At 35.3% G+C, this 16,825-nt stretch overlaps 1 protein-coding gene across 1 annotated transcript in view; it reads right to left on the bottom strand.

The window, feature by feature from the left end:
• The window catches only part of LOC128025394 (ankyrin repeat and fibronectin type-III domain-containing protein 1-like), a 66,502-nt gene extending 50,184 nt beyond the window's left edge, over positions 1 to 16,318 (bottom strand). Inside the window, exons 1-5 of the mRNA XM_052611724.1 lie at positions 15,956 to 16,318; positions 15,043 to 15,146; positions 14,678 to 14,830; positions 11,245 to 11,459; positions 3,421 to 3,650 (exon numbers count right to left, since the gene is read on the bottom strand). Coding sequence (XP_052467684.1) covers positions 3,421 to 3,650; positions 11,245 to 11,459; positions 14,678 to 14,830; positions 15,043 to 15,134 — 690 coding nt within the window. The 5' untranslated portion in view covers positions 15,135 to 15,146; positions 15,956 to 16,318. The remainder of the gene's footprint in view (positions 1 to 3,420; positions 3,651 to 11,244; positions 11,460 to 14,677; positions 14,831 to 15,042; positions 15,147 to 15,955) is intronic.
• Between the last annotated feature and the right edge of the window lie 507 nt (positions 16,319 to 16,825).

The raw sequence follows: 16,825 nt of genomic DNA, 5'->3' as shown, positions 1-16,825 counted from the left end.
GGCTGGGTTTAACAGGACAGAGCACTATGAATTTACAACATTTGAACAGCTTCCTGAATCAGTCAGGCCAGTTGAGGCTTCAGATGTCATCAGTGACATCATTGCTCTAAAGTGATACAAGCCTCTATACACGCTTCACTGAAAACTGCCAGGATTTCTTGACACATGCTCAGGCACAGAACATAACATCACTAACGTATCATCATGAGCCACAGGGTTTCATTTGGTTTTGTTTGTGTATGTTTTATGACTCTCAAAGCTGTGATTCTCATCCGCTTACATTATATGGCCAACAGACTGCAATGGTTTGAGTGGTAACACTTTAGAATAGGTAACACCTATTAGTTGCTTATTAGCATGCATATTACTAGATTATTAGCCATGTATTAGTGCTAATTAAGAACATATTAATGCCTTATTCCACTTGACCTTATTCTACATGCCTAATCTTACCCAATACATAAACAACTACCTTATTTACTATTAATAAGCAGCAAATTAAGAATTTATTGAGAGAAATTTTGTAGTTAATAGTTAACAAGTGTTTCCTATTCTAAAGTGTTACCAAAAGTAAATCATAATACATTTTCCCTTAAAACAGACCAATTATTGGACACTTGTTTTCCACTCAACAACTCACAAACAAGCAGTAAAAATCTCAGAATATTATGTATTTCAAAGATTCTTTAAGTTCTTTAAGACCAGGGCATCAATGCAATTATGCCTTGCATGCTACACCATTAAAACGTTACGTAATCTGACTTTGAAACACACTAAGAATCCAACTTCATTCATTGATTGCTATGGAAACGATGGTGACTGTAGCAGAATGAAACCTGAACTGATGGGAGCAGCGTCTGTGTGTGTGTCATGTGTCCAATTGAACCATATCAAGTTCCTTCACTGGTCCCTGACGACAGATTCCTGTGGTGCTCTGGCTAGCGCAGCTAGAAATTATTTTCACATTATAAGCTCGCATCTTTGCATACCATCTGCTTTGATGCCTTCACGGCATTTCCACACACCATACTGATGTTCAGCTTTGTTGATGTGCAGTAGGATCCGATACCTCACAATATACAGTAATACACAGTATTCATTTTTTATCTGCATTATGATGAACTGCATGATTTCCTTCCTGAGATAAGCACACTAATTCCTGGATGATTTGTGAATTGTGAGATTTTGAACCATGGAAAAGTATTTTCTTAGAACGGCTGTAGCATGAGTTCTAAAAAAAGACTAACGTCTCCAATAACAAGCTACTTTTACCAAAATGTAGAGATTTTTTACACAAAAACACAGCATTGCTGTTTAAGCACACTAGTCTTGAATTGCTGTGGCCTTCTTGCACCAGGTGCATGCTCAAGACTGCCCTCTATAGCATCTAAAGTAATATTAAGTTAGATTCATTATAGTGAAACAGTTCGTTCAAAGATTTGTGTATATAAGCAAGTTCAAAAATATATAAATGTAAACTTTTTTAATGGCTTTAAATATTTATTAAAATAGTTTTTTTTTAATAAAAGGAAAATTATTTTGAAACAATAAATAATAATGATACATAAATAATAAGATGATAAATAAATGAACAAATTCAAAAATGTAAAAAAAGAATTATTCACCTTTCCCCATGTGAGATATTTTATATCTTCTTTGTAATGTAGAATACTGAATTAAATCCTTGATTGTTGCTTTCACCTTGATTATATGAATTCTAATACTTCTAGTTTTATTAGAAACATTTATCTATTTAGTAGGGGTGTAACGGTACGCAACAATCACGGTTCGGTACGTACCTCGGTTTTAAAGTCACGGTTCGGTTAATTTTCGGTACAGTAAGGGAAAGAAATGCAAACATTAAACTGTAGGTTGTTTATTACTATAAACTTTTTTTAACAATTTGTATTAAATACTTTTTAATAAAATATATAAAAAAATTTAAAAGTATAAGAAATAAAATACTGCTGCAAAGTTCTCCACTAAATAAAATATTCTCAGTCTCAAACCAATATCATATAATAAAATATAATGAAAAATATAAATAAATAACTATGATTACAGTGCAGCATTAACAATCCCAGCTTGTAGGCCTGCTCATATTTAAAAAATATATATAACTTTTCCAAAGAGTAAAGTCTTTTTAAATGCGACAGGAGCTGCGTTTGAATTTCAATAGTTTTTTTCCTAGTTGTAGTGATGTTCACACTCGCGTGATGCCTTTTGAAAACCTTAGGCCGGTGAACCACTGGCATATTGCACCTGACAAACATAGTCTATTTTGCCGTCAATACTGTTGACGGTGTCCTTTATCAGTAGGCTTTATATTTATGACCAACATGAAGTATAGATATTGTTGTTGTGAAGACAAGATCCTGGTCTGTCGGCGCCTCGGTGGCCTCCCTCTATGTCACCTACAGTAGCAGCAGCGAGCCAGTGCCGCGTCAGGCAAGATTCTGGTGTGTAAAGGCACAAAATGTACCTATGTTTTGCAATCAAAATATTGCATTCGGTACACACGTGCACCGTATCGAAAACCCTGTACTGAAACGGTCCGGTACGAATACACGTACCGTTACACCCCTACTATTTAGTGTTCTCTTGGAGGTTGTAAAATATTAATAAGCCACGCTTCACCCAGAGGGATCCAACTTCTGATAGATGCCTCATGATCAAAATGTTTTTACTTTTTCACTTTTTTTTTTCCAATTTATAAAGGACTTTGTTGTCAGTAAATGACCCCAAGTTGTGCTGAATCATGTGCTTCAGTAATGAGTTTTAAAAAAGGTAAAGTTTGATGCAATCCACCCATAATCCATAAACATCCATTCCGAGAAGCTAGAAATGTGCAGACCTGTTTGTTTATTCATGGCCATGATTATCTGAGACCAGCACATAAAAGCCTAATACTTCATAAATACTTCTTTATCTATGCCTTCTTAAAATCTATATTTATATACACACCAGCTTTCTCAGAACTGCAGATACAGCTTCTTTTCTACAGCAAATTTATGCATATGGAATTCATGTTCTGCAAAAGTCCCTAATGTAAGGTTACAAGGCAGTGCGTCCTCAAAGCACTGACTCACTGGTGTAGGATGACAGATGAGTGTTCGCTGAATAGACAGCAATGATCAAACTCCAGGATGAATTCTGTGCAAGCGTACCTCTTTTTTGAACTGTTACACAACTGAACGTCTATGAAGAACCTCATGGCAAAAGCTCAGCAGCTGTGAAACTGTCGAAACACTGTATGCACTACATCAATATCTGCCTACAAAGATAGATATGCTAAGAAATGTCCTTAAACAAGACATTGCTAAAACAAGCAACGAAGGGCACATTTATATATAGGAGCAATATGAAATTTCCTAAGCTGAGCTCTATTTGACAGCTATATGAAACATCTCTTCCACTCACATTAATGTTCCTGAGTTTCTTCTTGCCCCTCTCTATTCGGCTGAGGAGTCTGTGATGTTCTCTAGGCGTTTGCTGGAAAAGGCGGTCATCGATGGATATGGTCTTCCTAAGAGGCACTATATCCCTCCAAGGCTCTGGGACCCGGCTCTCTGAATCCACACTCCGAGGAAAGCGCTTCACTTCCGACAGTGACAACGTCTCCCCTCGGTCATGGTCACGCAGCACTGACCCTGAAAGAGAGAAACAGACACTTCAAGTGATAGCTGACACCCAGAGAGAAAGAAAACACCGGAGAATGAGGATAGGACCAAAACCTCCCCTCACAAGAACACACATTTTGAAGTGTTTGTGTTCACAAAAATATTTAGGCCTACATTTAGGATCTATGTATATGAATTGCATTTAAACTTCACATCTTTTTAAACAGTCTTAACATACTGTAAGCTTAATGTGATGTACATACAGTACATATGGAGGCCTGTTTTTGCCATGGAATAATAATAATAATAATAAATCTAAAAAAAGGTGTAATTGCAACTTTTTATCTCACAATTTAAACTTTTTTCATTTATGAGTTTATCTCACAGTTCTCTTAATTGTTTTTCAGTTATGAGAACAAAAAAAAAGTCAGAACTGATAAAATATAAACTCAGAATTTCAAAATATAAGCTCAGCATTGTGAAATGGAAACTCAGAATTCCAAGAAAATAGTCGGAATAGCGAGATAAAAGTTGCATTTATTACCTTTTTCATATTTATATTTTGTGGCAGAAACTAGCTTCCTTACATAAATGAAACAGGTAAGACAACGTTACGAAAAAACTGAATAAGTTTATACAGAACAACCAGGTTTAAACTATATATTTATCATCAATAAATACAATTTCATTCGATCCCATACATTTTAATTAACTGAATATTGCTTATTCCACAATTTTAGTGGATTTACATATATATAACTGACAAATATAAGTTTATTAGTTTATGTTAAAACTGTGTAATCAAAATGGATGGGAATTAGATATGCATTTCAAATACATAAATCTTAAATTTAGGCCTAAACAGTGTAGAAAACAGCAGCGATGAGATATGAGAAATCACTTCAATAAGAAGAAATATGAATAGAACGTTCTAACCATTTTAAATAGCCCATGCTCTCACTTCATTTTAAATGCTCTGATAAAGCATCTTCCCAATGGTTCTCTAGTGAGTCATGTCTGTAACAACATCATAGTAAAGAACATGATGTAAAAAAAATATTATTACCACCTATTGTACCACATAAATCGAATGACTAAAAATTTCACTTTCACCTCAAGTAAAATTAAAAGTGTAGTATCCTGATGATCTAATAAAGCAGTTCTTGTAAACTGGAGGCTTATAATGTAAACACACACATGCACCATATGTTTCTAGGTTTGTTAGAGGGGTGTTTGGTTTCTCTGTATATCAGCTGGTGAGCAGCAGTTCTTGCTCTTTATCCACTGGGCAACACATTGCATGGTTTCATGTCCTCCCCTTACAATTAAAACTGCATGAAGACCTCGCCTGTTGTGAAGAAAACATCCTCTGAAGATGTCAAATAAACATTTATGAATTCCGTTTTACAGCTACAATCCACTATGTTTTGCATCTGTAATGAATTTGAATGGTGTCCAGACAAAATCTGGAACATTTTGATAACCAAGCTCAAATACAGTATATGATGCCAGCTTGTGAAAACAATCAACAAGCCACATAAATGCAGACGGTCAATAGAGAGAAGCACCAAACACTGTAGCACAGCACAGCAATAGTATCAGAGAGTAATACTTTGATTCATGGGTGTTTTTTTTCCAATGACATACAAGCAGGTCATACAGTATAAGTCCATTTTATGATGAAGTTTAAAATGTCATTTTCTGCACAGAATGCTATTAGACACAATGCATACTGTAATTTGAGATTTGTAAAATGACATTGTGTAGAAACATGTCTTTTTCAGATTGTTTACTTGCCCACATTTGAAGAAACATCCATACCCCATAGTTTTAAAATTATCATTTTATATAATTTCATATTCTCCAAGATACTGCAAGCAATACCAACTGCCAAGAACAACTGAAATAACCGCATCAGAAAAAAAAATAGGTTCATTTTCTAAAAAAAAAAAAAAAAAACTAAAAACAGCCCAATTACTGGAAATCCATGTGTTCCATTGACAAATCCACAAATAGTCCACTGAACACCTCAGCATTTTATGCTATTCAACAACTCTTATTAGTTACCCAGGTGTCAATCCAAGTGTGAATTGCACGCTACAGTCATACATTATATAATCTCACTTGTCAAACAAATACTGTAGACTAACTTTGTTAGCGCATTGCTATGGAAATGATGGTGACCGTAGCAGAATGAAACCTGGACTGATGGGAGCAGCGTATGTGTGTGTGTCATGTGTCCAATTGAACCATATCAAGTTCCTTCACTGGTCCCTGACGACAGATTCCTGTGGTGCTCTGGCTAGCGCAGCTAGAAATTATTTTCACATTATGAGCTCGCATCTACAGTATGCATACCATCTGCTTGATGCCTTCACAGCATTTCCACACACCATATTGCTATCTGACATGCAAACTACATTATTAAAACAATATATTACAATGCCAACCATTTAGATATCCATACCTGTGTTAGCAGTTGAATCTTTATATTTATACTGATGAGTCACTAACACAGTAAAGAGGTTTGACATTTAATCCCAGGAGTCTGGGTTCAACAAAGACTCATAACCAAGCAGCTCGGTGTTATGTGAAGATGTTATATCACATCAGCGGCGGTGACATTATTTGTAAAACCTCCTACAGCTTGAGTTTGGCTCCAGGGGTGAGCGCACTAACAAATTGAATGAGTCTGCAAAGCATTTTTTACAGAACAACCCCACTTTAAAGTCAAATAAGCGATCAAAACACAAATTATGGGACTGATCTAATTTGTCCAATTACCCATTATGTCTGAAAAGCACCCATGGATGGACACAAGGACGTATGCATGTTGATGAAGCGCTGAGGCTGTCTTTCAAGCACAGCTGAGAGTAAAGCATTTGATAAGAGTAATTTAACACAGCGTCCAAATAAATTTAACACGTGAGAAGAATCTTAAGACTTTAAAACAAACCACATCTGGTGCTAATGATCACAGTTTCCATGACAACCATTTGGGTTCAATCTTCCTCATCCTCAAAAGCAGTGGGTAAAGAGATGCTGGCATTCATCGGGAAGGCCATACTTCTTGCCAAAAGCCACACAGCATGTCATCCGGGCCCATTAGAGGAAGACAATATCTTTATTAACCATTCTAGTAAAAGTTTGGCAACAAATCTGCTGATAATGTGCAGGTTAGTTGGGAGATATGACCAAGAATCATGATCTGCTGGGACATCACATAATGCATACAGAATTATGGACACAGTATATCATTTTATAAATGAGACAAAGATCATTGGAGTACATTTTTCAAGAAAATACTATTTCAGTCTTGTAAAATTGCAAATAATTTCAAAATGTTTTATTCAATACTTCACTACTATTATTTGCCACAAAACTGCACAAAGACATGACGGCTGAGGATCCATGTGCAGAAGTTTATAGTAGGGATAATCCACAATTGTAGTCAAAACAGGTTTTAGGTTGAACACAATAAGCAGTCCACATAATGAAGACAAATAAACAAGCGAACAAGGATAAAAGGCTAAGAAATGCAGCTGCCCACACACAGAAGACTTAACGAAGAAAGACAGAGAGAACCAGGATTTTATAAGGTGAGCTAACAAGGTAAATGAGACACAGGTGCAAACAATGAGTGCTGATGAGACTGGGCAAAGGATTATGGGACATAATCAAATGTTAATTGTTTTTTCAATTAACAAAAGTAACCACACATCAGGAACAAATCAATAGTAATATTCATAGTTGGCACTTGCAAATCATCTGACATCACAGTACTCAAAGTTGCTACAATTCCATTTAATGCTGAAACACTGCTGTGTGGTTAATCATCGGCTACAGTTTGAATGACAAATGACATTTTAATGGGAAATGAAAGGTTCGGTAAAAAATGGCTGAATTTCTACTGCCCTACAAGCTCAGAAATGATGGAATTTAAATTTAATACAGCTGTGGTTAGAAAAAACACAAATACTCTATTGTTTGCTTCTCAATCATCTCTTCGGGACAACCGACACGGCTTCTGTTCAGTTATGTGTCCAAGCTCAAATGCAATTGTGACCTCTACTGGATGACTGGGGCAGTGCACTGCACACTGCACACTATTGTAATATAATAACATTTAATTTATTGCTTTGATGTAAAAGCTTAAATTTCAATAGCCATGCCTCCGGTCTTCACATAATCCTTCAAAAATTATTTTAATATTTTTCTATTTGGTGCTCAAGAAACATTTCTTCATGATTATCAATGTTTAAAACAGCTGTGCTGCAAAATATTTTTGTGGATACTGTGATTTTACATAATTTGACATTTATTTTAAAGTAGAAAACAACGTAAAAATCTTTACCGATTCTTCATAGACCGATTCTTTATTTTAGAATCAGTGTTTTTATGTAATTTAGTTTACACCAATATAGTTTCCTATATAACATAAAAGAAACATACAAGAAATTCATTCTTATAAGATAATCTGAGATTTTTCATACCAAAGTAATATCAACAAATAATGAAAAAAACTTTCTGAAAAGACTTTATGAATGAACAAATGAATGAATGACTTAACTGCTTTCACCCAGACAACCCCTTTTAGCTATAATTTCCCGCTTGTGTCATTAAGCGCTTCCCTGTACACAGGGGTTATCTAACACTGATTGTATCATTTAGTACATTAAGGCTGAATCTCACGTCCCCAGGTAAAAACAGAGAACCCAGTAGCTGAAAACAATCCTCCCGCAGCACTCATTCTGTTACACATGATGGTGTCATTATAGGAAGATAACACCCAGCACCCATTGGAGCTCTTTGGATAAAATATTGATTCTGACGCCACTGCTGACATCAATATGTGTACTCAACACTTCTGTAGAAACAATCCCATGATCCCTAGAGGGGCATCACATCAACACTTTCTTTTTCATGTCTTTCACTTTTAGCCCAAAGGTGAATTTAGGTACGGAAAACAGTCACTATTACAAACCAGATAAAGGTGTGGAAAACACTGTCATTGTTTACATCATGCTTACAACAGCATGGCTAGGCTGATGTTTTGCAAATCTTTGAATCTGATAAAGCTTGTCCTAAAAAAAACTTTTACTGAATGATGTTTTCTCTGCTAAGTACACTGAATCAAACTTAACTTACATTTGATCACATATAAGTTCAGAATGGAGCACTAGTCTACTGTCAGCTGTATTTTATGCAGTATATACTGAAAGATCACATTACCATTCAAAAGTTTGAGATTGTCAAAATGCATCAGTGTTTTTGAAAGAAGCTCTTATGCTTACCCAGGCTGCATGTATTATTTAAACAAATAAACAGTAAAAACAGTAATATTGTGAAATGTTATTGCAATTTAAAATAACTGTATTCTGAAATCTAATGTATTCCCTGTGATAGCAAAGTCATTATTCCAGTCTTCAGTTGTCATGATGCTTCAGAAATCATTCTAATAGACTTATCAAGGTTAAAAACAGTTGTGCTGCTTAAGATTTCTTTGGAATCCATGATACTTTTTTTGCTGTTGTCAGAAAAAAAGTATTTATTTAAAATATAAATTTTTTGTAACATTATAAATGTCACTTTTGAGAAATGTATGGCATTCTTGTTGAATAAAAGTATTACATTCTTACAAGTTACACATTATAAATGGCATTATAAATTTAAAAAAACAAGACTTCTTTGTTGCCTTTTTCTCGATCACATTTTATAAATCATGAGAAATTACATATCAACTGAAAACTTAAAATCTCAAAATTCATCCTTTAAAACCCATTTTAAAATCAGACATTGCATTACCATGTAAATGGTACATCAATATCATGTTACAAAATGTTTTCAGTCACAAATTTAAGTTTGGATCGTGCACTACAAAGTCAATGTTCAAAAATATGAGTGACAGTTAAGGGGTTAACTCATCCTCATGTCATTCCAAAGGCCGTGTTCATTGTAAGGAGAAAAGTGTGAATATTTTCTCCTTTCATCTTCCCTGGAAGAAATAAAGTGGTGTTTGGAATGACATAAAGGAGAGTAAATGATGACAGAATTTACATTTTATGGTGAACAAACTCTTTACCAATCTTCCAAGTGCCCAGTAACACCATCCACTGTTTACATACCAGTCATACGCTCTTCCAGAGATAGGCCGAGCTGTTTATGGCATTAACAAAAGTCATTTCCTGCCATTCCGTACCACCCCTAAAGATAGTGATAACACTCTTTTGAAGGGTAGGTGGGGTTGGAGAGTGACTAAATAAATATCACTGCCTCTTCTTCATCTCTCGATACCAGGAAATGTTGTTTTCCTTGACAAGTCCATGTAAACGGAATTGCTCATTATGCCATCCAAAGGTTCACCACTACTAGGGCAGAGCCACAAATGAACCTGCAATTAGGAGTCATTTTCACATACAACATGAGCACTAATGACAGTGCCAGCATAACAGCATGAACTCTAGCACTGGATGAGGTTAGTTAAAACACTAATATGAAACACATACTTTGATATTTTCTGTAAAATATTCTTGGTTTTTAAAAATGTGCTTTAATCTCTATGTTCCATTTTTCTTTTTGCTAGTTAATGTTATAACATTGGACTAAAACTTATTTTATTCACACAGGTTATAACAATTTTCCAAACAATTTTATAATTTTTATAACTTTTGGGGATTTTTTTACCCACCTTTTTACACTTGTGGTGTTCCTGTTCAAAAATGACAACTGTACTTGCTATTCATTTCTTTTAATTAACTTTTATTTTAATTAAGACAGGTTTTGTGTTTATTTTTAGACTCAGATTTATGCATCTCAGTTGCATAACTTTTTTAAGTGACTGTTGTCTGGTAAAAATTATTACCATTTATTGGCACTCAAAATCTAAGGTGCATTGAGACTATTGAGGCCTACGACCGATAACTTCCAAAAAGAAATACAAAACCTGCGCTAATTGAAAGAAATGCTGACAAAAAAAGGTTTAAACCAAGATTAGATAATAACACGGCACAATGAAAGATTTACTAGCAATTTTTAACACCAAATTAGGCAGAGTATTTTCAGCACAGGGTTAATTGCTGGGTCTCATCTATTTGGTTTTCATTTGGATGTGCTTTGTAGTGGATATAAAATAACACAATATATGTCAAAAGATATGCAAAAATAAATTAGCATTTCATATACAGTGCCTACAGTATTCCACAGCATCAGCCATTTACTATTGGTAATTGCAGCAAACACAGTGAGAGTATCACTCTCAGCAGAAGCAATTAGCCAGATTACTCGAGTCATTAATTTTGCAGAGAGCCTTCGCCCTCGAATTTCACAAATATGTATGTCAAACTGTGCAAATTGCTTGATGTAGCAGGCAATCAAGCAAATAAAAACAAACATCAATGCCTGGCAAAAAATAGCGAAATGAGAAATCAATCCATTCAGGAACCACAAGACCTCCAAATGTGGTTCATCAAACTCAGACACTGAAAAACTACACATATGTACTTTTTTGAAAAAGGTTTCAACCCACAGCACTGGCACAATTATACATACTGAGAGCCAAAAGAGTTTTGGAGAGGAGTTGGTATTGGGGACTGTGATGAATGGATGCAGTTTGTGATTGGCATACCTGATGCGTCCCAGTGTAGTCCTCCGGGGCTGGCTGCCAGGCGCCGGCGTTTCCTCACACTCACGCCACCTTGACAGGAGTCTCTGGTGGGCTTGGGCAGAGGAGTTGAGGTGGTCCACAGGGGCGATGAGGACTGAGGGGCGGCTGAAACTGGCAATAGATGGGTTTCCCTCTCCTGGCACTGGCTCAGATGGATAGACTCGTTCTCCAGGGGCCTGTGGAACAAAAGAGATTTCATTTCTGCTGTCCCTCCACTATAATTAGCTGTCATAGTGTGATGTTTTCACGATCACAATGGAGCTCCCCCGTACCGCACAGCATGTCATAACAGCAGGGATAAACGCATGTTTTATTTCCATACCAATCAATGCTTTCAGCTGTATGTCAGAAAAAGAAGGGAATTACAGTTTTGAAAAATGTGTATGTGAACAAAATGAGAGAGTATTTTGAAGCATTATATTAAACACATCAAGCTGTATAGACAAAATTATGAGTACATTTAATGCTTAGTTTGAGTACATTGTGTTCTACACTGTAAAAAAAAAAACAAAAAAAAAACACTGTCAACATTACAGAATAAAATGGCAGCTGTGGTTGCCAGAATAATTATTTTACAAAATGTAAAATACTTAACAGAACAACCTTTACATATTAAAGTTTCAAAACTGCAATTTACAAATAATAATAATAATATTTAAAATATACTAACACCCATTATAAAATCACATATAATACATTTTTTCTTTTTTATATACAGTTTTTAAACTGTAGATCATAAGACGAATTGTTGTTTTTTACCTCCAAAAAGTAACATTCATTAGTATTTTACCAGAAAACTACATTAAATGATTTTCCAGTTTCACCAGTTTTTGTATATCACAAAATAATTTACAGATACTACTTTACAGTTAAAATGAATTTATTTAATACAAGAGTTTCACAATTTGAGTTAATAAATGAACTTTTCCACGACATTCTAATTTATTGAAATGCACCTGTATACCTCAAGATGGGTTTAAAAAAATTGAGATCAATTTGGAAGATGAAATATTTTTCAATGTACCGTAGTAATACATTTAGCAGCAGTCTTAATAAAAATAACAAATAGATATACAAATAAACAAACACAAAAAAGACTAAAAATATCCCTTTCTGGTTGAGGACATACAGTACCTGGAATCAGGAAGGGTATAGCTTTGGCTTTTCCATGATCCTCTCTTGCATGATCCTGATTTTTTTCTTCTAAACAAGAATTCAACAATCCGTTCCATTGTAAACATGATGCCCTCATAGACTTCTACTCTTCATGTAAAACAACTTATTAAAGATTTTCCATGTGTTTCCATTTGAGCAATGAGCAACATTTTAAACTTGAATGCACCTGCAAGATTTAACGCCACAGTTTTTGCCCAGGACTTCCCATAGCTAAAGCCTTTTCATAGTCAAATCAACAGCGTAATCGCTCTGGGATAAAAAGAAAGCTCCTAGTAAAAAAACAAAAACCAGCCCCACTGAGCCTTCAGCGCCCGGCATAAATATTAAATTGCACCTTCAGCTGAAGTGCACCAGCCGTGCGCGCACACAAAAGCCACATCAGTCTGTCAAGAGTCAAGTTCAGTGTATATCTGATGGTAGAGTTGACTGTGTTGCTTTTGTGAGGCTTGATTAACTGTAGCAAGTTAGGAGAAGTTTCCAGTGAATGCTTTGTTTCCACTGAGAGATGTAATAACACCATCACAGTATGAAACCCTGCTTTTTGTTTTTAATAAATGGCAGAGCAGCTTATGAATGTAGCCTGATTATATCAACTTTAATGGCGGTGAGTTTCTTTTTGTGCCCCAGGTAGGATTAAAACTGTATTAGCTGGTCTTAGTCATTGTATGCATTGCATTTTTGTTCTTACTTTGCAGCATATGGTTTTGGGTGCTTTGATGATTCGCTTTTTGTTGAGAGTGCCATATAAAAGGTAGCTGAGAAGACATGATTGGTTTTGATTTCCTATTGAAACCCCAAGAGCCCAACATGTGGGAGTTTTGAGCAGTGTAGAATAGTTGCTTGTTTCTCTGATGACAAATGCAGACATGGTTTTATGTTTATGATGCATGATGCAACGCAACACATAAAAAGACAGTATAAGTCATTATAATCTGCAATTATTTCCCCACTGGATGCAACAAATGGCTTGTTTGTAATGGATTTTATTGTTTTTGTCTTGTTGTACCAGTTTTCTGACCGGGACACGCATCACAGTATAAGGGTCATAACATTTCCGTCAAACGCTTGAGGCATTCGGCCAATCACAATGCACTGGATAGCTGGTGAATCAGAGCACACCTCGCTTTTCTGAATGATAAGCTTTGTAAAAAATGACACGTTTCAGAAAGGCCGGGCATAGAGGAGAAACAATAATATACATTATGTGGAAAATATAGTGTGTTTTGAACCTAAAAACAGATTACATAAAAATACACAAAATATTGTTATTTTTATCAACATCATATGACCCCTTTAAAAATGACCCCGGTCACATTTTAGTATAGGGAGTAGTTATCTATTTTAATTAGTTGCTTATTAGCATGCCTATTATTAACATAATGGCTGATTATTAGATTAGTTTATTAGAATTAGTATTTGACCGTATTCTACATCCCTAATATTGCCCAATTACTAAACTTAACAACTACGTTACTAACTATTCATAAGCAGCAAATTAGGAGTTTATTGAGGTAATAATCACAGTTAATGGTTTGTAAATAGCGTGAATTGGACCTTTAAATAAGGTGTGACCTTTAGGCTTCAGCTGATTTTACTGGCAGATCCCAACACTGTGTAAATGTTGACATCATGTGGTCACTGAAAGAATTGCAGTCTAGCAACTGCACTAAACTAAACATCAAGACTATTTATAAATAAATATATATATATATATATATATATATATATATATATATATATATATATATATATATATATATATATATAAACACACATATATTTGTTCAGTATTTAAAACATAGTAATTGCAAAAACTGTGATGATATTTTTTTCATTTATTTATTTATGCATTATTTCAGTTACTGCATGTCTACTTAACAACTACAGAAGCAAAATGCAAATGTGAGTCAGACTTATTTGAATATGTGAGATGAAAGATACCACAGAAGAGGCTTGGAACTTGCACAAAAAAAGTGTACAGTAGTTAGCTGCTTGTCAATAGTCAGTATACAGTTAAGTGGTCTTTACACAAAATCTAAAAAATCCTTTTGCATGTCTATAAGATAAAGCAAGACACTGCTTACCAAGCAAACAGCCTACACACACACACAAACCTTAACTGAAACGCCTACACTAAGAAAAGCAATCAAACTGGTCTGTGACAAAGAAACAGGAACTATCGAGACCCATCCTTAAAATTCTCTCACAAACATGTTACCTGGACTCTTGTTCTGTGTCTGCAGTGCCATTCTCATGGGACGGTGAAGGCAAGGAGCAAACTGAATCCCGGCTCCTGGGTAACAAATTTGAGGGCATACACAGCCATGTCTCCAGATCAGAGAATTTGGAGTAGCTCAGCATTTCTAAAACACTGTAGTATAGGAATACAAAGACATATCATGTCAGTTGTGCTTTTGTAAAATATATTACAGTAAAAAATTGTTTAGAATTGTAAAAATATATGAAAAAAGAATGTTTATTTGTGTAATGTGATCAAGTATATATATATATATATATGTGTGTGTGTGTGTGTGTGTGTGTGTGTGTGTGTGTGTGTGTGTGTGTGTGTGCAACTTTTAGTACCTGTCCTCTCCCATTCCTGGGATTTCATATTTGTGACTACCACATGATGTTTGTGGAGCCAGCAGGCAAGTTTTCTCAGTCTCACAAGGCATCTTGAGCCATTTCTGAGGAAAACACAACAACCTGTTAGTGCACTGTATGCTGATCATTTTCTTCCGCAGCCACTAATGAAGCCAGTTATCCACATGGCTAATGTTTTGGACCTGAGGTCACTTCTATGCACAGGTCCCTGCTAGTGGTGCCAAACAGAAGCTGGCAAATCAAGCCTGCACACATTATTATGTTCATACCATACATATGACTCAGTAGCCTTTTTAAGTTTTAATACAAAATGTGAATTCTGTCCTGTCCTGGCATTTTAAATATGAAATCATAAACGTAGAAATATGAACATGATGTTTCATGATGAATTGTTTGACTGTTTACATTTTACTGAAAAGTCAAACCAGGCAGGTTCCATTGTGACACTTACTCGGATACCCTGTGACAGCATTTCATGGTAAATGTTTAAATTAACTGAATATTTACCCCTGTGTAATAACGGAGGAAATGTTACATTTTGACTGACTCTGACTGACTTAATAAAGAAACTGACTTTCAAAAATAAACTATCATGACAAACACTCATATCCTTAATCACAGAAATGCCCTCGGGCAAATGAGCTTTAGCAGACTTGTGGTTTCGAAATGAGCTTTAAAATCTCCTCACACTTTTCCCATCACAACACTGTTCGTATCCCACATGTATCCATCTTTAATTACTCATCTTCCTTTCGTATAACACCCCCACCTTCACTGCAAACAGTCCAGCTGTGATGTACACTGTAAAGTTGACACATTTTCACGCTACGTCCAGTGCAGACAGCTTCATTGAATACGAACACGGACTCTTTTGGAAAAGCAGGGAATGTACCTCTTTGTTCTCCGGTTCTGGACTCAAGGAACCGCTGCGGATACTCAGAATATCTGCATCCTCTTCCCGTAAAACCCTGAAACTGGACTCAAAACTTCCCGTTACGTGTCTTCCACTCAGGCATAATGAAACGTCTATCTCCTGCGAGTGTATTTGGGAACAAAAGCTAAAGATTTCGGCTAAACTCACCAGATATGATCCCTGTTCGCCATCAGGAAGTGAAGAAACACTGTCATCTGCTCCGAAGATATGCGCTTTTCATCTCTGGTTCAGTAACAATAAACTATGTTCCACGGAGTAATGTTTAAATTCCCTATGTTTTGCTAACGACCGTATGACCGTTAAAATGTCGATATTCGTTAAAACCCGTCTGTCCAGATTTTTTTTTTTTTTTTTTTTTTTTTTTTTTTTTTTTGTGCTTGTCAGTGTATGATAAGACAGGAAATATTTATGTAGTTATCCAGGAAAATGAGAGACTGCAATTATCTCACATAAACAGTTCTTCATCTTCATGTTGATGTAGCCTAACCAAAGAACATCTCAGCCATTTCCACCAAACAACATGATGACTAGCCTCAGTCACATAAGCTATAAAGTTTTTGTACATTCATGAGAAATATATAACTATTAATTCAACAACACACACACACACACAACCCTCTGCTAAACCAAGACAGAGAGAGAGAGAGAGAGAGAGAGTAAAGTGGTAATTCACTTTAATGAAGTACATTTTTATTTTATTTATTTATCATCATTATTATTATTTGCAGGTTTTAGCTATTTCATTGGTCAGAAATATGTAGCTATTGTTAAAACTGCCTGTAAAAGTTTTGTAAATTAATCTAAAATGCACTTAATGTGATAACTAAA

Source organism: Carassius gibelio, chromosome A12, assembly GCF_023724105.1.
Source record: "Carassius gibelio isolate Cgi1373 ecotype wild population from Czech Republic chromosome A12, carGib1.2-hapl.c, whole genome shotgun sequence".
NCBI classification, from domain to species: domain Eukaryota; kingdom Metazoa; phylum Chordata; class Actinopteri; order Cypriniformes; family Cyprinidae; genus Carassius; species Carassius gibelio.
The sequence above is the reverse complement of the archived record's forward strand: the minus strand, read 5'-3'. Positions and strand labels throughout refer to the sequence as shown.